The following is a 22,886-nucleotide window of genomic DNA, read 5'->3' as shown; positions in this document are numbered from 1 at the left end:
TTGCTCTTTGATGCCTGTTTAAATGATTCTTTGAAATTGAGATAATCACTAATTTAAGAAAGTGAGGTCAAAGAAAAGGACAAGGTAAAAAAAAAAAAGACCTCTTTGATGCCTGTTTAATGATTGATTGAGTGTATATTGTTTAATGTCCCTCTCAAGGATTTTTCACTCATATGGAGATGCCACCACTACATAAGTTTAACGAATCTCTTATACAGATATAAAGAATTACGGATATAGTGAAGTAATTTCACAGGTCTCAGTGACTTCTTTATAATCGAGTTTTACTGTATTACCTTTGGTAAAAATTTTCTAAACATACTATGATTTTTTACCCCATGACCTTGACCTTCAAGTTTGGTCTGCTTTTCAAAAAAACCAAAAACATTACATGTACTTTAAATTGTACTTTTGAAAGAGAAAAGATAATGCTTTCATATTATACTAAATTTGTATATCACCTTTACGGTATGATGTTTATAAATAATACTATGATTTTTTTTTTCCTGTGACCTTGACCTTTAGATTTGACCTACTATTTTAAAATGTTATCTTTCCTTGTAACTTTTGATTGAGAAGAAATAGGGCTTTCATATTTGACATAAGCATTACTTGCAACAAGAAGTTTTATGAAAATGCAAGATTTTTCACCTTTGACCTTGACTTTCATGTTTGACCTAATTTTAACTTTGGTGATTACTTTTAAATGACGTGTGATTAGAACGTACATATGTGCTGGAAGGAAAAAGATCCCTCCCTGCTCAATAGCTCTGAGTGCTGAGTATACAACAAAATTTGCAGCTATATCTGTGAATTCCCTCTTTCTGTGTTCCTACTAAATGAATTTTACTGTATACATGTATAAAATACATGCTCTATCTCTTCCCATTCAAAGTTATGACCAAAGTTTAAAGTTTTTGTGGCAGACAGACTGACTATAAATGAGATTTAATGTCTCCTCACTTTTGACAAAACAAGGGACAGAAATACTGATGCAGTTATATAATTCTGATCAATATACAAGTATTTAAGATTCAATAAAATAATCTGAAGTTTAATTCTTTGAAACGGTGAAGATAAATACTATATTGAAGAAATGGGGTCAAGGTCAAAAGAAAGGTCAAAGTTAAATGATATTGATGTGGTTGTACGCGTTTGATTAAAATATCTTGTTTCTTATAGATATGGAAATCATTTAATAAATTTAATAAAGTGGAGTCAAGGGCACTGGAAAATATGTTGATGACATTGAATAGTTTTTATTTAGTATGTATCAGCAAATGAGGTTTGCTAAAATTATCCTTAAATTGCCCTGAATAGCTCTCATAAGAATGTATCGGTATGTATAGGAGATTTGATATTAAAAATTATTTAAATAGTTCTTTGAAACTGAGCTTGAAAATGAGATAAAAATTATTTGAATAGTTCTTTGAAACTGAGCTTTAAAAACTATACAGCATGATGGAAGCTAGGATGAAGACAGAGGGGCCGAAAGATCCTTAGGAAAGGACAAATACTCTATGGCACCATATTCAAAACCAGGCATAACAAAGATTGTCAGCACCCCTTTCTTAAGTCTATATGCGAGTTCATTTCTTTAATAATTATATATAACAATTTGACAGGATACACAATGAAACTTCTCTGCCTTTAGAGGGAGACGTTGCCTTGTTCAAGAAGTTCAACGACATGTTTTCTAACTGGTTACAAGGTTGTTAACTTGTAACATTTATCCAAAAATGTGTGTAGTTACATGTCACTAAGATAATTAATACAATCATGTAGTTCTCTGTTAATCTACCCTAATTGGCATGTTTAATTACAGAAGTACATCATGGTTTATTCAGTGTGATAAAAGGAAGGGTTTTCTTTTGTGATTTTACACTAAAAATGGTAATATTTGCTTAACCCTATACTTGAACTCTTTTAATATCGAAAGATTATCATATTTAGCAAACACATTATCTTTTATATTTTTTCCTGGTGTGTACTTCTTTACTTGGCTCTGGTTTCCTGTAGATATATCTAAATTTACCAGTCACATAGGAAAAGGGCCCATACGGAAAAAAAGGGCAAACAAACTACTATAACAAACTACTAACAAACCACTATGGTTTGAAAGTAGTTTAATAGTATAGCAAATCACATGCAAATGAGCTAACAAACTATACTCTAACAAACTACTATCAAACCACTCTAACAAACTACTATCAAACCACTCTAACAAACTACTATCAAACCACTCTAACAAACTACTATCAAACCATTCTAACAAACTACTATCAAACCACTCTAACAAACTACTATCAAACCACTCTAACAAACTACTAACAAATCACTGGTAACAAATCCATCAGCAAAACACTAAATTTGAATTTTCCTTTACAAATTCACAAGTCTTTGAAAACACCTAAAACAGTCACATTTTGAAATATTCAACAAGTCTTGTTTCAGAGTATTTTAAATTCCAGGATTGACAAGTTTAGCCAATGCAAGTGCAACATTCCAACATGTTTTGTTTAGGAGATGCAATTTCAAGTCAACGTCCATGTACATCTCACATATTCTCTTTCATGTTGCATGTGCACATCTTCATAGTATTTTTCACCAAAAAAATGTTCTTCAAGCCTTCCCATAATCCAATGCATAACTGATCTAAACTAGTATAGGAATTATAGGTCAATCTGAAAAGAAATAAAAACCAGAAGCTAATAAAAAACATACACATCCACATGCATTCACAGAAGGTTATTTTAGTCCAGCCTTATTTTTGGTAAAAAGGAACTTCATAACATGCATTAAATACCTCTTCTGTATCCAGATCCATCTTTTGATAATGTTAATTGCTGCTTTTTCCAGTCAGGGAACTTACAGAATGATACTAACAATTTGAATGTCCCTTCACCAGTTCCTTTGTTTCTGACCTGCTTGGTGGTTTGAAAATTGGCGCAAATTGCTAACACCGGATGTAAAGATTAAGCTGTTCTTGGAAACTTCTACAATTCTAGATAATTCAACCCTAAACATGTCTGTAAAGTAATTTCCCATATGGCAAGATTCAAATGCTATACTAAGAAAACACTGTTGCAAGATACCAAGTCTAAAGAAATCACAATCAGCAGAAATGAAAGACTAACAAACCACTTTACTTATTTTTAGAAACAGTGGTTTGTTTGTGTTTCATTAAATGCTATACTATCAAACTACTTTAACAAACCACAAAAATATAGTTTGTTGGTAGTTTGTTGATGGTTTAATAGTATAGTTTGTTTAAAATCTTTTCCGTTTGGGGGGGCAAAAAATCTTGACAAAAAATTTTTAAATATACATAATAATAAAAGGTTAAATTATCGCAAATCCTTTTAAGAAGGGGGGGGATGGGAACTTTTTTCACCAACCAAATTTTACTACTATTGGATACCACATTACCATGATTTACTATTTTGCAAGAAAAAGGGATGTCAGGCATTCAATAAATAAAGGAAAATTTTAAATAATAAAGTCTGTCTATCTGTCTGTCAGTTAGTCTGAAATATCTGATGTTTTCCAGACTTTTTCACTTTTTAAATTTTCAAGGGTTTTTCTCAATTTTTTCCTAAGACCTTGCAGATATTCAGCTGAATGTTGACATGTGACTTTACCTTGATGAGCTATAGATCAAGTTTGCATTTTGTTACGATCAATGATTTTTGACGGAATTATGGGACTTTCCATTTTTATTAAACAGGAACCAGATTATATTTTCCGGTATGGGACTTGTATTGCTAGTGCAATGCTCTCAGAATGCTCGTTTTTCTTTCCTTAACATTAGCAAAATACAGCTATAAGTTAACTTTATGCATTCAAGATTTATCTGCACTGGTGTCAGACCAGACATTTTCAATAGCCACTTTTACAAGAAATTTAGGCCTAATTCAGCATCCAAGGCAAGACATTTCTACATATTACATAATACCAACTAAAAGTACCTGGTCCCTCACTGATATACAGAAAATTAAATATGTTGTACTAGGTGAGCAGTTTTTGGAACCACTGTAGCCAATTATACAAACATCCATTCCAGATGCAACGTCAATGTAAAACAGCACAAGTAGCCATTATAAATATAGAATGGACCTATTCCAAACATCGACCATACTTTTCATGAAAAAAAAATGTTAGATGCCGTAAATCTGGCTTCACCACTTAAGTAAGCAATCTAAGCTAAGTCTAAATCTTAAATTTAAGTAAAAATTCTGTCTTAATTTTAAGATAGTTTCATCATGTAAGAGTCAGATACTGTAAATGTATTTTATTTGGCATGTACCATATTTGGCGGAAGTTGGTTTTTAAACAAGTTAGCGTAGCTTTGAATTAGCGCTTTCTGAATATGCTTTGTATGAATATATGAAAACAAAACATTTAGCTATGTACTTTACTTAATGGATGATATTTTCCGCGAAAGGCGCTAAATAGAATACAAACCCAAATATAATACGTTTACAGTATAATATATATATATGCTTCTCTGGTCCAGCTAGAGTCTCCTGGTTTTTGACCTCTTAAAACTTAAATCCAGGATACTCAGAGTTTCATGCACTGAGAGAGTTACTTAAAGCGTGTTTAAAATAAAAAGACAGTTTCATCATTAAAAATTTTAATTACTTTTTTTATGATGTGACAGATCCACAACATGTATCATTGAATGACCTGCCCTTTAAAAGCAGACAAGAAAGGGACTATCCAGGACAGCCCATGACATGACAGCAATATATCAGTGTAAATAACAACTAAGTATCACAAAATCTGTCTCCTTAACAATTCAAAAGATGCAGTCCTCCAACTACATACAATAATCCACACTCTTATACATGGCAGCTTTTTTTCACATTAAAATTTCGCTTTACATGTATTGCACTTCACAGCATTGTCTTTTTGGGGAATTGGATTAAACTACACAAGAAAAAACATATCAACAAGATATACATACAATTCAAAATTTACAGATATATAACAAGTCACTACATTTAAGTTGAGCACCAACTTTGTCATCTGTAGGTTGGCTTGTTTAATGATGACTTCCTTAGATAATTATTACAATGTCTAATTTACAAGCTGAATATCAAAGACAATAAATTCAGGAAATCTTTCTGCATCTGCCACAGGTTTCTGTGTCCCTTTTATTTCCACACTTTAATTTGTACTTGTGGTGTACTTATGGTAAAGGACACAAAGACCAGTGGATTGTGTTGCAACTAAAATTTTATTCTTGTAATTGTGTTTGACATTCAAAATTAGTGTTTTCTTTAAGGCTGTTTGTTCAGTCACAAACCATTCTTCAAATACTCATAAATATTCATAACAAAATGCTCCACATCACCAATTCAGAAATAAAGCTGGTAGAAAGTATTACTTTTTTGTGTATCAGTAAATTCCCTCAGAGATAAAATATTTATCATATAGAAACAAGACTGCAAAAGGCTTATCAGAGTACATAAAAAAATGTTACAAGAATACACTTGTAAAAACAGAAAAAAAGACATCCACTGTACTGTTATTATATTCAAAATAAAAACGAGACATACTCCAACAAACCTGATTCAAGATTGTGATCATGATGACAATTCAGTATATACAGATGTTATCTTCTAATGCAAATTTCTATAGAAAAAAGTTCTTTTGGTCCAAATACATTCAGTTTTCAATAACTTTAAACTTTTTGCGTACCTATTTTATCTTTACTATAACTTTATGAGACAGTCTTTATATTTCTTTCCCGTTACATTTCATAACATATTTCGATATTTCAAATTGCAAATAAAAATTCAGGGAAACCCTTCAGTTATCAGCACACCTCTAAATGATACTGTATTTAAAAAAGCTATAGTCATCTTAAATTTAGATCGATATATCCAAAAAAAAAAATTTTCCCCTGTAAACTGCATAGAGTGAAGCTGCCAAGGCTTTCTTAAAGTAAGGCTAACCATGAAACTTTGGTAAGTCAATTTGCAGAGCATCACCTTTCAAACATGTATTCCCCTATCATACAATACTGAATAATAACATCAAAGACATTAAAATTTTCAGCATGCAAGAAATTTTTTGTTGTTTTTATTCCTGCTTGTGGGTCTTTACTTTATATTATTTTTTTATTTATTATACAATAGCTTTCCTGTCAATATAAAAATATATAGACAACACAAACCAAAACTAATCTGAGCAAAGATACTGCGAGTGTCAATCAATTTAACCAAATATAAACCACATATTTGTGTCTGACTGGTATCTTGGACCATACCTGATTTCAATTTATTCATCTGCTGTATCATACTTTAAATTTCCTTATTCATAACTAATAAAATAAAAACATTTTTAAAATCATTCTAATTTTCTCAATTGATCTTTATCAATTTTATTACATTTATATTGCAGAAGGAATTTTAGTTTCATAGAAGCATCATAAAGTATTTTGGTGCAACAAGAATCTGCAAGTAGTTTGCTTTAAATGTGCAATGCAATTTAAATGGCTCATCTATATGAAAGAGACATTACATTCCTAAAACCTGTAGCTCAAAATAACACAATAAAAGTAAAATGAAAATCTGCAAAATGTGGATAGAAATTTATAAAATTGTGCATTAATTACTAATATTCTTTAGTTATTCAATAGATCATAAACTATTTACAGAGACTGAATTATATAAAGAAAACATAGGTAATCAGAGATTACAGAGCTCACCTCAACGAATGTTGTCTTTAAGTAAGGCAAAGTCACACAATTAACCAACAAAAAGTGTACATTCCAGAAATGAAAATATTTAAGCAATTTTGATCGAATACATTGAAATAGACCTACATAAAAAATTTAAACTAGTTGTTCATGAAAATGTAATTAAAATTAAGCATCTGAAACAAATTTGAGAGTTTACATCTCCTGATGCAACATTTGTGCAAGTTTGGTTTGGTTTATACAATGTTATATAAGCCTTCAAGTTTTTTGGTAATTGACCTGCACCCATAACTTTTACCTGGTCTATTATCTGAAAAAATGTATGTCGAATTCAGCATCCAAAGTAAGTCCATTAGTGTGCATCCTAAGATGTATCGTCCATGCAAGTTTGCTCATTATAGGGCTCATAGTTAATTGGAAATGATACATTCATCACAAACTAACATTTTCACTCATCCACAAAATGTAGGTCAGATTCAGCATCCGAAGCAAGCCTGGTAGTATGCATCCTTAGATGTATCATCCATGCAAGTTTGGTCAACATAGGGCTTATAGTTACTTGGAAATGAAACCTGCACCAAAAACTTTAACTTGTTCACTCAACCAGAAAATGTAGGTCAGATTCAGCATCCGAAGCAAGCCCGGTAGTATGCATCCTTAGACGTATCATCCATGCAAGTTTGGTCAACATAGGGCTTATAGTAACTTGGAAATAAAACCTGCCCAAAAAAATTTAACCTGTTCACTCAACCGGAAAATGTAGGTCAGATTCAGCATCTGAAGCAAGCCTGATAGTATGCATCCTCAGATGTATCATCCATGCAAGTTTGGTCAACATAGGGCTTATAGTTACTTGGAAATGAAACCTGCACCAAAAACTTTAACCTGTTCACTCAACCGGAAAATGTAGGTCAGATTCAGCATCCGAAGCAAGCCCGGTAGTATGCATCCTTAGATGTATCATCCATGCAAGTGTCAACATAGGGCTATAGTTACTTGGAAATGAAACCTGCACAAAAAAATTTTACCTGTTCACTCAACCGGAAAATGTAGGTCAGATTCAGCATCCGAAGCAAGCCTGATAGTATGCATCCTTAGATGTATCATCAATGCAAGTTTGGTCAACATAGGGCTTATAGTTACTTGGAAATGAAACCTGCACCAAAAACTTTAACCTGTTCACTCATCCGGAAAATGTAGGTCAGATTCAGCATCCGAAGCAAGCCCAGTAGTATGCATCCTTAGATGTATCAACCATGCAAGTTTGGTCAACATAGGGCTTATAGTTACTTGGAAATGAAACCTGCACCAAAAACTGCACCAAAAATGTTAACCTGCTCCAAAAACATTAACCTGGCCATTCCTTTGCTGAAATTGCAGCATCTGAAACTTTGACTGGTACAATGAAACACATTAGAAGCATCTTCCATGCATGTCTAATCAATATAGGACATAGAAGTACTTAAAAAGAAAACTGCTCCAAAAAACTTAACCTGGGACGCCAACGCCGACACCGACGCCGAGGGTATTACATAAGCTCCCCCAACTTCGTTGAGGTGAGCTAATTATAAAAAGCAGACCCCTATTTCCTGTTGAATAAGTAAGCAAAAAAGAGAATGATTTAGAAGTATTAATTATGTCTTGAAATGCACAAGTCATTTAGTCTGTCTATAAAGCATCACATATCTGGTTTTGACACATCACTGGATACAATACACAGTATTATACACCTATTCATTTTTCATGCTTTCACTTTCCTTCCATTAATAACGAAAATTATCCTTAAAACTATCTATCAATTTAAAATGCACTTCTGCATATCAATTATGCAATTTTGTCGAATGTACCTGAAAACAACTGCTTTATTTTTATCATACAATTTGTTCCAAATATCTTTTTTTGTTGTTGTTTTTATCCAGACTTCACTGGCTTTCAGAAGTATTTCTCTCTGATCTAATTCAAAGCTACTCCAGTTTGGCTGATATGATTGCAGATACATACAAGTTCTGTAGCTGTATTATTATGAAGGAATGGTGTTGCAGAAAATCATCATTATTTAAATCAATTGTGTTCATTTCAGAACATTAAAATCTTACAATCTTTTAAGTTTCTCAATCACCTAGGCAGCAATTTCACTTGAATTAAGATCAACAAATAAAAACAACTTAATTCATCACTATATAAAAACACATTTTCACACATGGTGATTGAAAATGCAATTTTTTTAAAAACAATATACTTCTCTAGAAAAACGTCAAAAATCAATAATATAGACAAGATATATACTGAATAAAAGAGGTGCAGGAAGGGCGCTGACTGTCAGTCGTAGAACAGAGTTAATGAACGAAGTGAAAAGCCTCTGGCTGTAAAATGTGTCCTTTTTTGTTATGTGATCTAAAAGGACTTAATCATTCAAGAGTTCTTCTGCCAATAACACTGAACAACTGACAAAAACCGGGCCCAACTCATCTCGCATCAAGGAAGCTAGCATTGTATTGACTTATAAATCACTGCCTATGTCTAACGTAGTGAAGCCACCATTACTAGCTCTTTCATAATTATGAAATTGCATCTAGTTCCGAAAATAACATTATTATATCTATTTCACAAATTAGTTTACAATAACTGCTCAGAGAATTTGGTTTGTACTGGCTAATTTGCTCTTTATGTACATTATTTCTTTACAAATAATCATATTGATTTTTATATTAAGACTGTTTTGATTATTTTTAACAATCCTTATTTGGTTATACTTGCACATTAATCCAGAAATGGTAATATTATGCATGATCTGAACTTTCTAACAATTCAGAATTAATGGTACTGGAAAGATTTTCTATGAAATTCTAGCTGTTTACATTGAATTCCTATTTCATTTTACTTCTTGTTCCTTTTTGTGACTTTGTAAATCAATGCCGAGATGTGTCTGTAGATGCTCCCTGAAAATCCTTCAATCACGTCCCCTCTATATATTGTTATCACAGACTAGCTATAGTTAAAAGTCAATATGTAGTTGAGTCCGTGGCAGACTGGTCAGTGTTGACGGAACACGATCCCTGCCCAGCACTCCCCAGTGTCGGATAAAAGAAGAGAAGATAATGAAGATGAGACGTCACACTATAACACAGCAATTACTACAGTTGCTCTCACCACTTTTGTCTTTCTTTAACTGTCCTAGAAAATAAAGGAGAAAAAAATGATGGCATTCATTTCTGTCACTTTGTGATTCATGGGGCTGTCATTTGTATTATTTGTGTAATTACATATAGTTCAGCAAAAATATTCTGAAGTACAAGTCCTATAATCTCAAGTCTGACCTCGACATATAACTTACATGTCAAGGTCTCAGTATACTTTCTGCACTTAAGTGAGATAAGACCTACTTATTTCCATTTCATCAACAAATTTTGTGCACTTACAATTGCATTACATAAGCTAGTCAAGGACTTTTAACATCCAAAGCTACACATATTTCACCCTCAGAGAACAAATCTCAATAACTTTTACAATCATATTATAAATTACTCTTATCTCACTCTTTATTTTCTTGTTTCATCATAAATTTCTAAATAAGGTACGATAGCCTTGTTTGATAATAAACAATGTGATATTTTAGAGATTTTTTAACAGTGTTGATTTGATGAACTTACTAGCTTTGAAAGTGTGTGTATAGTGATAAGTGTGTTCATTCTTTACCAATTGTCTGACCAGTTAACATTTTCCATCTATCCATCTGTTACACTTGGCAATTATTTTCATCTGAGAACATAGGGGTATCATTTTGTGAACTCTGTGCTACAATGCTAATCGAGTCATTTTGTTCTTTTTGAATTTCAAAAGATTTGTTTAAAGATTTTTAAAAATTCTGTATTCTCATTATAAATTTTTCATATTTTGAACAAATTTACTTGTTTGTTGAAGCACTAAAAGAAACTGAAATTGAAATCTGCACTAGTTGAAAGTGCTTGCATAATTATACATGTATAACCATTTGTCACTCTTGAGAAGGTTTGGAAGATTTTTTTCCTTTATATTTCCATGGAAAACTTTGGTGCACAACCTAAAGTTGCTTGCATAATGGCTTATTACTATTCTTGAGAAGAAAAATTTCAAAATTTTTTCTCATTGTATATTCCAATGTAAACATTTCATTCTTTAAAATAGCATAATTCTATCCCACTTTGGCCAAGATATGAAACTATCGAAACATGCCTGCATGTTAACATGACCATGAAATCTTGAGGAAAAAATTAAGATTTTTTCCCCAACAAATTAACTTCTAAAACTTTGATCACCTGTTCTTGACCTACCCTAATCCATGATCTGAACAAACTTCAATTTATACTATGTCAAAAATCTTTCGTGTAAATACCATGGCCCAGTGATTCTTCAGAAAAAAATTGGGAGCCAACCCTATTTTGCCAAGTTTGATTGTAATTTGCAAAATGTTCTAAGGAAGAAAAACATGAAAAAGTTAAAACAGTGCCACTGACAGACAACAGACTAACTTTCAGACAGAAAAGTTCTTTAAAACCTTTGGCTCATGGGTTAAAATGTTTTCTTTGAGACTCTTTGAATCTAAATAGTACTTGTACTCTTATCATACTTGTACTCACATTCAGCAGAGAATACAGTATACATACCTTGATTGTTTGGCTCTGGTAAGTTTTCTCGGGGCACCAAATGCATGACAGTTGTCTTCCCTTGTGGTAGTTGCAAAGCTGCAATGATAACAACAGAAATTTTAATGTGTCCTACTTAATCATCTAGTATATGTATTTAGTCAATCAGCATCACTGCAAAGAAAAAATATATCAGAATCTTCATTTAATATTTACATTATATCAACCATTTATAGTTAGAATTTACAAAATTCTTCAAAAAAATTAATGACAGAGAATGTAGTAGTTGCTACACTTGCACATGATTTGTCCTACTAAATGTATAATGTTTAAGCGTAGATTTTGTAAAATACAAGTTAAGCTGCTTCTCTTCATGACTTCAACTGAAGTACTGAATCTAACTTTCTTTATTATAAGCATTTTTATCCATTATATAATCATTTTTTTTCCAATTCTACTCAGTCTGTAAGACTCCTAGGGAAGTGTTTGATTAATAACGTGAGGAATCTCCTACAAACCAAATTAAGATCTCTGATCTTTTTAGCACTACCACTAACCACTTTCTCCCAGTGGGACCACCATAAAAATATAGCCAGCTCTGGCCCAGAATGAGAGACTGTCATTCGATTGCTTCAGCTGATGCTGCTTTTTATTGGAACTTATAAGAAGTTCTGGTGTCTTTGCCTGTTAGGTGCCCCCAGGGTGAATCCTGACATCTGATTTTACTTTGCGATTACAACTATTCTGGCTTGATGCATGTATTACCCTACTGTAGCTATCCAATCAATATACCCACTGAATACACACCAGGATGAAATCAATAGCTGTATTAGGCTTCATCTGGTCTTGTTACTTTTGCATAAAAGCGACCTCCTAGGATTATTAACTAAAGCATTAAAATTTTATATAAAATTTGCTTCTCTCCACCCACTGACAATTGACCTTATTATTACAGCTTATTACCAGTAATGTCAAAGTCACTCGCCCTAACAAGCAGCCAAATAATATTCAGTCTCTCTTTTCATGTTCGAATTATATCTGATAATGAATATTGTAATCATAAAGATCATTGGCCTTTAAAAATATTTTATGCATCGCATAATGCGCCTATGTAGGTCACAGTTATGAAAACTTAATGAACTTGGTTTACATTTCTGAAACTTTTTTGCTCTTAAAGAAAAATTATCTGCAATGCATTTACATACACTTTTTATATATGTGTAGTATTTTGGTTTTATAATACATTTACATGTACTTAAATCCTCACAATTTTTTGTTTAAAAATGTTAACTAAAATTCATATATTGTGGACATTTCAAATTGTCTAAAAAGACTCCAACAAAACTTTCTCATATACCGTATAGAGGGTATTTTTAGCAGGATGCTAACATTGGCTTTTTTTAGCGTTTCACATAATTATTGGTATACCTTTGAGTAAGCAAAATATGAAAGAAACCCGCTATATGGTAATTTGGCTATGGTTCTTTTTATTTTGCCTTTAATAATACAATGTGTTGAAGAAAAGTTTTTAAAAGACCATTAAAACTTTTCATTAAAACATTCTATTCATATAGGTAAAATAAAAAATATACAAATAGAATTGAGAAAAATGTGTTACCTCCTAGTGTTACATTTCCATGTAGGAACCTTCCTTGATAAATAAGTCGTAGAATATTACTGCCAGGTAAACTCTCGTCAGCCCATTCTACAAAGGAAACATCTCAGAGTACACTCAAAAAAGAACAAATTTCAACAGATAACAATCTAATCAGGATACTTTGTTCTTTAATGTAGACCTTCTTATTTTAAGTATTAGAAAAAGTATTTTATAAATGAATGTCATGTACATGAGTTCAAGGGAGTAAAGAATAACCAGAACTGTCCAAACGGGACAAAATACCCCCCGCTGGGTTTTTCAGAAGTAAGTTTTTCCTTAATAAAGATATGTATCAAACCTGAATTATGAAATTTTTCTTCCAGTGACCTTGAACTTCCCCAAATGACCTTGGGTCAAGGTCAAGACACACCCTTGGGTCATGGGCAATCTTTGTGTGAAATGAGAACCTACCAAGTTTATCCATAAGAAAGATATGGACTAGACACGAATTATGAAATCTTTTTTTCCAGTGACCTTGAACTTCTCCAAATGACCTTGGGTCAAGCTCACGACACACCCTTGGGTCATGGGCAATCTTTGTGTGAAATGAAAACCTTACCAAGTTTATCCATAAGAAAGATATGGACTGGACATAAATTATGAATTTTATTTCCAGTGACCTTGAACTTCTCCAAATGACCTTGGGTCAAGGTCATGACACACTCTTAGGTCATAGGCAATCTTTGTGTGAAATGAGAACCTACCAAGTTTATCCATAAGAAAGATATGGACCTGACACGGATTATGAAATTTTTCTTCCAGTGACCTTGAACTTCTCCAAATGACCTTGGGTCAAGGTCATGACACACCCTTGGGTCATGGGCAATCTTTGTGTGAAATGAGAACCTACCAAGTTTATCTTTAAGAAAGATATGGACCGGACACAAATTATGAAATTTTTCTTCCACTGACCTTGAAGTTCCCCAAATGACCTTGGGTCAAGGTCATGACACACCCTTAGGTCATGGGCAATCTTTGTGTGGAGTAGTAGATTCTAATGTCCCTCTGTAAGAAAGATATGGACCTGACACGATTGCACAGACAGACGGATGGACGGACGGACAGCTAGACGGACAAGGTGATTCCTATATACCCCCCCAAACTTCGTTTGCGGGGGGTATAACAATCAAGACTGTGAACCATTCAATTAATTGATTCTTATTTATATATAAGTGGAAATTTGACTTTCCTTTCACACTTTGATATATAACATTTATAAGAGTAAATTATCTTGATTGCAATAAAATAAAAATTGAAATGAAAATGCTTGACTAAGGAGATACCGGGTAGAAGCACTAGATATGCGACTTTCCCTATCTTTACCAGTGTCATTGTTCTACAACATCAGGTTCTACTCGGAAGGTCAATGACACTGGATTACTGATAAATATAAAGCCCAACCTAAAGCAAAAACTTCCTAAAGCTCTGAATAACAATTATTCTGAAAAACTGATTAAAGACTAAAACAAACTTTTTCACATGTGTCTGTCTATAACTCTGCTCGATTTTTCACACTGCTAACCGGTTGTAGTAAAAAGTTCATATATTCATTTTCAAATTATAGTGTGAAAAACTCTTTTGAACTTTCTTTCCTTGGTTTTGTTGTCATACAATGATGTTGCAATAATTAGTTATATCAAAGTGTGCTATTAATTAATCACCTCCTATCTCCACGATACAATACAAAATACCCATTCTGATAACTGTCACACGAAATTCTATTCTCTCTCTCTATTTCCAAATCCCTGTTCACAATTACACTGTGGAAGACAACCCCAGCTATCATGTTCCTTTCTACGTCTATCAGTCAATGGCTACACGCTTATTGTGTTACAAGATAGGGCTGACATCCAACAATGCTTTCCAAATCACTTGACAGACCTTGGTGTTTGACCCATAGATAAGCACTATTGCAGCAAAATCCAAGTGATCAATACATCGCATTTATAAATGCTGAAGCAAAAGGGACTGATTATATTACATCTCCCAACCTTGTTCAATATTGCCTCTCCTAAACCCTATTGTATTGGTGTGCTGACATTATTTGCCCCCTAAGGATTGCAGAGAATGAATTAATAAGCTTCTACTTTAATTCTGAAAATGCTTAATCATGTTGTCACTACTTACTTAATGAAATAATCCATCATTCTTCCTTCATTATATCTGTTATTTAATGTGAAAACTTGCACATCCTAGTAACCCATGCTATGAAAGTCTCATCCGATACCTTACCTTCAGCCCCTCGAAAATACAAATCTTACTTCTGATGTCCAACCCAGCAGCAATCTTCTACATGTACTTCAATTAATCATCATTAAAAGAATAATTTTCTTTCCCCTAGAGTCCAATTTTTTCATTTCATGTTTATAGCTCTTTTTAACAACTTTTATCTCCTCTCTGGAAAACCATTAATGAGAATAACAGCATTTCCAGAATTTCTCAATAAACCTCACACACTAAAACAAGAGGCCCTTTAAAACATTCCCATTAATTTTCATTAATTGTAATCATTTACCCTTGACAGAGGGTGTGGCCCTTTCATTTAACAATCCTAAATTTCTTAACACAAAGATGCTTTGCAACGAGTTTAGTTGTAACTTGGTTGGTCCAAGTAGATTTCGAAAATTTGAGAAGCTTACTGTTGTCGAACAACTTATGACATGGAAGCCTATGGCTCAGTGAGTGAAATAAAAATAATGGGAACTGTCTGAGTTCATTATATTTCATTAAAGATCAATTTTGAACTTGAGCCAGCCATGAAATTAGAATATTGGTGAACAAGATGTGATTGTGAACCACTGATGCCCCTATATGGCAACATAGCAAAGATGAAACTTTTCTCAAATGCAAATTAAATATGTTGGTACCCAGAGTAAGGTCTTCTCACAAGTAATACAATTATGAAATATGAAAGCCCTATTGCCATCTGTTCAAAAGTTATGGCCAAGGTTAAATTTTTTAAAAGTGGGTCAAACTCCAAAGTCAAGTTCAAAGGGTCAAAGTTGTTGGTATCCAACGAAAGGTTTTGTCACAAGGATAAAAAATGTGAAGTATGAAAGCCATAGCCCTAACCCTTTAAAAGTTATGGTCAATGTTTGTTTTTATACATTAGGTCAAGGTCAAAAGGTCAAAGTTGTTGGTATCCAATGAAAGGTCTTGTCATAAAGAACAAATATGTGAAGTATGAAATTCCTAGTATCTATGGTTCAAAAGTTAGGGCCAAAGAAAAAGTTTGGAATTTTTGTGTAAAAGTGTGTCAAACTCTGAGGTCAAGGTCAAAAGGTCAATTTGGTGGTACCAAAAGAAAGGTCTTATCACAAGGAATACATATGTGAAATATGAAAGTCATAGTTCCACTATATCAAAAGATATGGGCAAGCTAGGTTAAAGTTTTTGCAGACAAACAGCTAGACAGACGGACCGACACAACAAAAACTATGTACACCTGAATCTTCGATTACGGGGGGCAAAAAAAAGTTTTACTAATGACAGAACAAGGTAAGTGTACATTGATTTACATATCAATAACATCATAATTTATTGGTAAATTTGCATTTTGTCAAAAAAAAAGGATTCCCATTAAAACCCTTGAAAATTAATGAAAACCACAGTGGTCTCTCGTTATTTCCTGGACAAAGACAAACATGACAAAAATAAAATTTCCCCCTGTGAAGGAAAGACACAAGCATCCTTTTCTCTCTAATTATTCGCTGCACTAAAGCTTATCTGACAAAATTTAATCCATACAATTAATATATTCCACTTGACGACGGCTGTTACCTGAAGGCCAGTTCCTATATACGGACTCTGTTATATCTCCCGCGGAGTCGTTAGGGGAGAACAGGTACTCCTTTGTTTTTCCACTCACCAAAATCAAACGTAAATTGATCTACAAAAGAGTGAAAAAATATTAGAAATATATAGCCAGTGCATCCTATTTCAAATTTGACAATTTAGTCTCTATAATTTTTGTTAGTCAGAAGTCTTGTGAGATTTTAACTCTAGTTTATGTCTATATGATAAATCTACTAATTTTATCCTCAAGGAACCTATTGCTTAAACATTCCTTCGAAGTTTAAAAAAACAAATATTTGAAATCTTTGGTGTTATCTCAGACAGAAAACAAGTTCCATAATTAAGCTAGTGTGCTGTAGATCAAACATCCTTTATCATCATTCTACTTTCTTATAACAATTGAAAATTTGAGTGTTAAACTTGGACTAGTGTCCTGACCTGACACAAGCAGTAAAACAATAAAAACATTGCTTCAAGATATGTAGATGTTTTAGTAGGTCCCTCAAGTTGGGGGCCATATATCTGATACAATTACTTGTCCTTAGTACATGTTTAATGGTGTCTTTGACACAAGATATGTATTGAATCATTTGCAATATAACAGCATGCTTTCTTCACAAATTATTACCGGTAATATTTACTTTTTTCCCCTTTGAGTGCATGGAACAAATAAATATGATATACATATGTCACTGTTTTAGCTCTCCCATGATATATTTATTTTTTCCCCCAATCAAATGCGCTGTCCTTAATCTATATTTTCATCTCCTGATACAACCATCTACAGAAAGTAAATATTTTGAGAGATATATATTTGATCTAGAAGACAAACACAAAAAAGATTTCCCTCTGAGATTAATGACACCTCATTTGTTTTTGAGATGTAGATCATATCATAAATATTACCTTTTAACTACAGAAAAAATTATTAACTTGTCATCCTATAATTTTGATTAGAAAAGCTTACTAAGCCTTTGGATCAGAAAAAAAAATTAAAAAATATATACTATGTATCTCTTTGTTTTACTTCCTCCGCAATCATGCACCCTTTATACACATAAAACATATTTCACTGGAATTGGCACCTCACATAATGGGACAGGCAGTGTAGCACACCATTCCATGTCTAACTTGTTTAAGAACATAAATAATATAATTTCAATGCACAAAAATAACTGACAATACTGTATATCTGATGATTGGTCTTACACAAAAAGACTGAACAAAATCAATATTTACTATAGCAGTCCTGTTCATCTCTTCATTACAAAAAATAATGTAGGTTTAACATGAACACATCTGTTTTAGTGAGTAGCATGAGTGGTTGTAATAAGAGAAGAATGATGAAATTAAAGCCTCACAGCTATATAAACTATACGGAGTTAAATACTACCTAGTGACAATCTATCTCCAGCATCAACTGTCTGTTGCCATGGAATTTTACATCATCACTCTACAAATCCATCCTCAGATAATGACGATACTTTATTTGTTTACAAATGCCCTCTGAGAAAATCCATTGAAAAATGCATCAATTTAAAAATTTAACACCACAGTTGAACATTAAATTTTAAACACATGGGTAAATGAGTGATAATTTTTAAAGGATTCTCCCTTTCTTCACATTAATAACCTGTGCAAAATTACCACACATATAATCAACAAAATAACCTTATTAATCTGCAGGGGTTTCAAACTCTCTTAAACTTCAGTAAATCTCGCTAAAGAAACCTCACTTTTAATCAACAAAAAGACAAGAGTCCTCAAGTGGGAATCAGATCTGCTCAAATCACTGTAGGATTCTCAGTGGGGAAGTAAATTTAAGCTACACTAAAATGATTGCATCAAAGAGCCTATTTTAAGTTGCTCTACAATTTAAAATGTTTAAATATATATAGTACATGCAGTAATAATAAATGTTATTACTGTAATATATTCAAGGTCCTGTCACTAGCTAAATTACTTATTCACTAGTTGTTTGGAGTGATTTCAAATGTACAAATCTATCCATATTATTATCCCATTTTTCCATCTATGCATCTACCTAGATGGTTTCAGGGCAGTGTGCCTTCTTCTAAAGTTTCAGATAAAGTTTTCACTGTCATCCATGTAATACGGTAAGTGTAAATTTCACAAAAAAAAAAAAAAAAAATGGTCCACTATTTGCTGATTTTCAGAAGTTTAAGGGATCTTTGCCCCTTGATCCCTTCCTTTCCACATATTAGACCCTATCCTTGATCCACTAGGGACCTTGGTGGTACCCAGAACACTAACCATTTAATAGTGACCCCTCTAAGGTAAAATCTTGGGTTAGCACCTGTCTTTATTTTATATTCATTCCAACACACAAATATAAAATGATACTGTGATAAGCTATATAGGTAAGATAAGCTAGCACTGTATCCTAAACAGTTAAAAACATTGAAGTTAATTTCAGAGCCACTGGTGCATTTAACTGAATTGATAATTTATAGGTACATTCATTGGAGACTGGAGAAAGGGAGTCGCAATTCAAAATGGTAAAATAACTAGAATGGGCTTTGCGTCAGGAATGGCATTATTGAGCTTTATAAAGCTTTTTGTCACTCACTGTAATTCTGAGGTGAAAACGCAATGATTTTAAGAGATCTGTAGATCCAATGAGAAACTCATATAAAATACATGGTTACTGTCTTGAAATATAAGCGATATTTGGGCGAGGGTAAGAAAACGTGATAGAGGGCGAGGCTTGCCGAGCCCAAATATCGCTTATATTTCAAGACAGTTATCATGTATTTTGTTTATCCTGCAACAAAATTTTACATTTGAACGTCCAAAACAAGCTATTTCCGACAGAATTAGGCACAACTCTGCAGTTGAAACTATGACGCCATGGAATAAACACTGCAATATATGTGACGTCACAATGCTTTTAAAACGTCCGAATACATGCACGAGGCTTTATTAGGGCAGTGACCGGATAAAGCTTTGGTTTATTAGGTTAACCTTTATTAGGTCAATGCAAGGGGCAGTTGCAGGATAAATTTAAATACTCCAGTAATTAACTGTTTGGAAACTAACAATTGGGACTTCAAAATCAGTTCAATACACCCATTGTCTTTGAGATGCTCATGTCTGAGATACCAAAGTTTGACTATACGATAACTTATATCTGCAATCAGGACCCTAAATACTAAGGGTGTCAATGCAGAATTCATAATTACTTCATATAGGAGTGCATGATGAAAAGAAAGCTATGCCTCTGAGTTATTCATTAACTTTATGCTCTGTCCCTATATGTGAATTTCACAATTATAAATTTTGTTTAAGATTTTAAAAAAAAAAAGAATTGTAAAAGCTTTAAATGATTCATACATTTGAAATAAATTTCTTTTATTCCCATAGCCTCAGCAATCTGACACAGGAGTTATATACCAAATTGATGAACACTTCCTACAGTAGTTTATTTACGACAGTTTCTTTGGTGGTCAAGTCCTGACAAATATTACACATCTAATTAAGTAATCTTAATCAGCAATCACTAATCAGTTGCACTGCATTGGCTGACAAATAGTACCTAATGTGTGAGGGGGTGTTTTCATAGTATAATTAAAAAGGCAGGTCAATTGCTTCAGAGCAAGTTAAATTACAGGGGGGATTTACAAATTCAAAAATTTACTGACAATACATAGTTGGCAGAATAACCTCTCCCTTCAAATCATTTAAACTGTGTGAGAAATGATGTGTAGTAGGAAAGGAGAAATGCACGAAGAAAACATATGGCTGGACCGGGAATCAAACCCGGGACCCCTACATTACTAGTCAGGTGCTCTAACCACTGAGCTATCCAGGCTGATATCCACAGTCTGTAAAGCCAGAACTTCTTCAGATGAATGATTAGCTAGACCATTTCATTTAAATACTCTTCAGTATCTTATCACATATTTTATATCCATTTTTTATGTCTCTGCTGCTAACCATGTACGTCAGAAATGGGAAAAGCTGTTATAATCTTTTTTGGTCAGTCTCTCCTTGTACAAGTCATGCAATCTCAGAAATTTGATGGACATGTCAAAATATATGGGCTAATCAGTCCAAGTCAGTTTCATTGAAACGCTGATTTAACCTCTTTCATTATTTAGCCATTCAGAAGAAGAGAGACTGCAAAAATTTCTTCTTGTTGCTGACATACTACAATGCAAAATGGAATGTCGAATACAGATTATGACACTGAGTCGACTTATTTCCATCAAAAACCAATGACAGTGAATCCACAGGTATCTATTAGGAAAAAGAATGCAATACTTTTCTCTTACGCAAAGTGACATTAAAATACGTCAAACATCTCATAACAATATGCCAAATACACAAACTGTGTACGGTAGTACACAACCATGGAGACTTCATCATATTCAGATAAAGAGTTCATCATGACTTCAGATAATGTAGTATGTACACCAAATATTAGTAGTGCCTAATGGTAAATGCTTTGTTTACAAGTCTCCTACCTGCATGGCTACTGATCAGCTGATTTGGATATTTAGATTGTCAAAACAATATTGATTAAAAACGTGTATAACCAAAATGTTTACCTTATCCAGAGGTATTCCTCGAGTTCCCATATCTTCCAGTCTGTAAATTATCGAAATACAAGACAAAAAAATTAAGAAACCAAGTAAACATTAATTTTGATTACCCGGTCCCATCATCATCACTTCCGTTAAATCAGGTGGGTAAGTAAACAATTAGTCATTCATGATAACGCTTAATCAAGACGCATACTGTTATTGAATGCATCTAAAGTAAATGTTTTACAAAATAAAGGCCTAAATAGTAAAATTTCGCTTCTATGGCGGCGAAGAAAAAAGTTAAGTACGGCAAGGGATTTTGGGTAATGATTTTTTTTCTTCGCGATTCAAGTGCATGCGTGAAAAAGTGGTTCCGTTTCCGGTTTCATGTTGGAAAAAAAGGAAAACATCAACAACTTGAACAAACAAAACTTTTCTGCATGTGTACGACTTTTTAAATGAGGTATCTGTAGTTTATTGATTAGAACATTATAATGCAAAGCTAAAGTCTCTGTAGAATAAGATTTTGCTTGTGTTGATATGCAGTTTGTCCATATTCTCAGCATATTGTATCGTCGTGTACCCTAAATTCGTCCGTACCCTAAATTCGTCCCCAAACTTCTCGAGACCAGCACGTTTCGAACTTGGTATCGATGACGTCATTTTTAGTTGTTATGACTAGTGAACATAATGATGCAACTTTTTCAGCAATTATTTTTCAGAATTTGCAGTTTAAACTAGTATTAAATCTAAATAAAATAAAAATACTTAAAATATCTGATTTTTCCTTAGGTCCATTTTTTATTGAAAGTGTACACGGCAGTTACGTTCCACAAAATTACTTCCAGATCAAATATTCCTTCATTTTATTATTTTATTCCTGTCATTGTATCGAATTACGTGCATGGGCTTTTAATTTAAGAATTTGATAAAAAGAAATCAACGCTCAAAAATCATAAGGATCCTATACACTGTCCACCTACGATTTTGACGTTACCTGTGTTTGGTTGACGTACTACGCGTCCATGCGGGTATCCGTAATTATTTCAGGGAAAAAAAATCTGTCATCACTGCAAATGATAAAGTCTTCAAAAATCAAAGATTTTAACAGTCACTTTGACTAACAGCTGTGAATGCTTCCAACAATAGAAATTCTGTTGGTACTACAAATTAAAACAATTTATACTGTGTTGCTGATTTTCCCTTTTCTTGTGTGTTTTGTTTTTTATCAAGTTTTATGTAATCTAGATTTTTTCTATACAGGAATTTTTTTATTGATACGGCAAATAAATAAAACCAAATACATTATATCAAAAACATTTCCCATACATAAAAATTTATTATACCACCCCATTTAAAAAAATCAATTTATCAACATGACCAAACATTGATGATCACATTGTTTGAATAGATCTACTTTTGACCTTGCCCTGTCGCCAGTCCTCATCCCCCCCCCCCCCCTTCTTGCAAAAAAGTTGGTAAGTGGTCAAGTAATCAAGAAGAAAATATTTTATTTCTACAAACCAAGAATTTATTTTATTGAACAGTCCAAACAG

General features: G+C 33.0%; 2 protein-coding genes across 2 annotated transcripts in view; one reads left to right on the top strand and one right to left on the bottom strand.

The window, feature by feature from the left end:
• Window positions 1-8,278: 8,278 nt before the first annotated feature.
• Window positions 8,279-21,650, bottom strand: LOC134239032 (ubiquitin-like protein 3). The gene is made up of 6 exons (XM_062721174.1): window positions 21,545-21,650; window positions 21,355-21,394; window positions 16,769-16,877; window positions 12,950-13,036; window positions 11,353-11,430; window positions 8,279-9,883 (listed from the first exon to the last, which is right to left on the bottom strand). The coding sequence occupies exons 2-6, from the start codon at window positions 21,382-21,384 to the stop codon at window positions 9,822-9,824; spliced, it is 366 nt and encodes a 121-aa protein (XP_062577158.1). The 5' UTR covers window positions 21,385-21,394; window positions 21,545-21,650; the 3' UTR covers window positions 8,279-9,821.
• Window positions 21,651-21,706: 56 nt separating this feature from the next.
• Window positions 21,707-22,886, top strand: part of LOC134239047 (uncharacterized) — a 56,494-nt gene continuing 55,314 nt past the window's right edge. The window contains exon 1 of the mRNA XM_062721192.1: window positions 21,707-21,793. The gene's annotated coding sequence lies outside the window, so the exon portion shown is untranslated. The remainder of the gene's footprint in view (window positions 21,794-22,886) is intronic.

The sequence above is a fragment of the Saccostrea cucullata genome, unplaced genomic scaffold (genome assembly GCF_032062105.1).
Source record: "Saccostrea cucullata isolate Sc308-1 unplaced genomic scaffold, CSIRO_AGI_Scuc_v1 ctg149, whole genome shotgun sequence".
Lineage (NCBI taxonomy): Eukaryota > Metazoa > Mollusca > Bivalvia > Ostreida > Ostreidae > Saccostrea > Saccostrea cuccullata.
The sequence above is the reverse complement of the archived record's forward strand: the minus strand, read 5'-3'. Positions and strand labels throughout refer to the sequence as shown.

Bases quoted from the DNA above. Each gene is read 5' to 3' on its own strand.
- LOC134239032 (XM_062721174.1), bottom strand. From the start codon at position 21,384: ATGGGAACTCGAGGAATACCTCTGGATAAG. The intron at 16,878-21,354 runs GTAAACATTTTG...ACTCTTTTGTAG, and splicing joins GAGGAATACCTCTGGATAAG to ATCAATTTACGTTTGATTTT. The intron at 11,431-12,949 runs GTAACACATTTT...TTATCATTGCAG, and splicing joins TGGAAATGTAACACTAGGAG to CTTTGCAACTACCACAAGGG.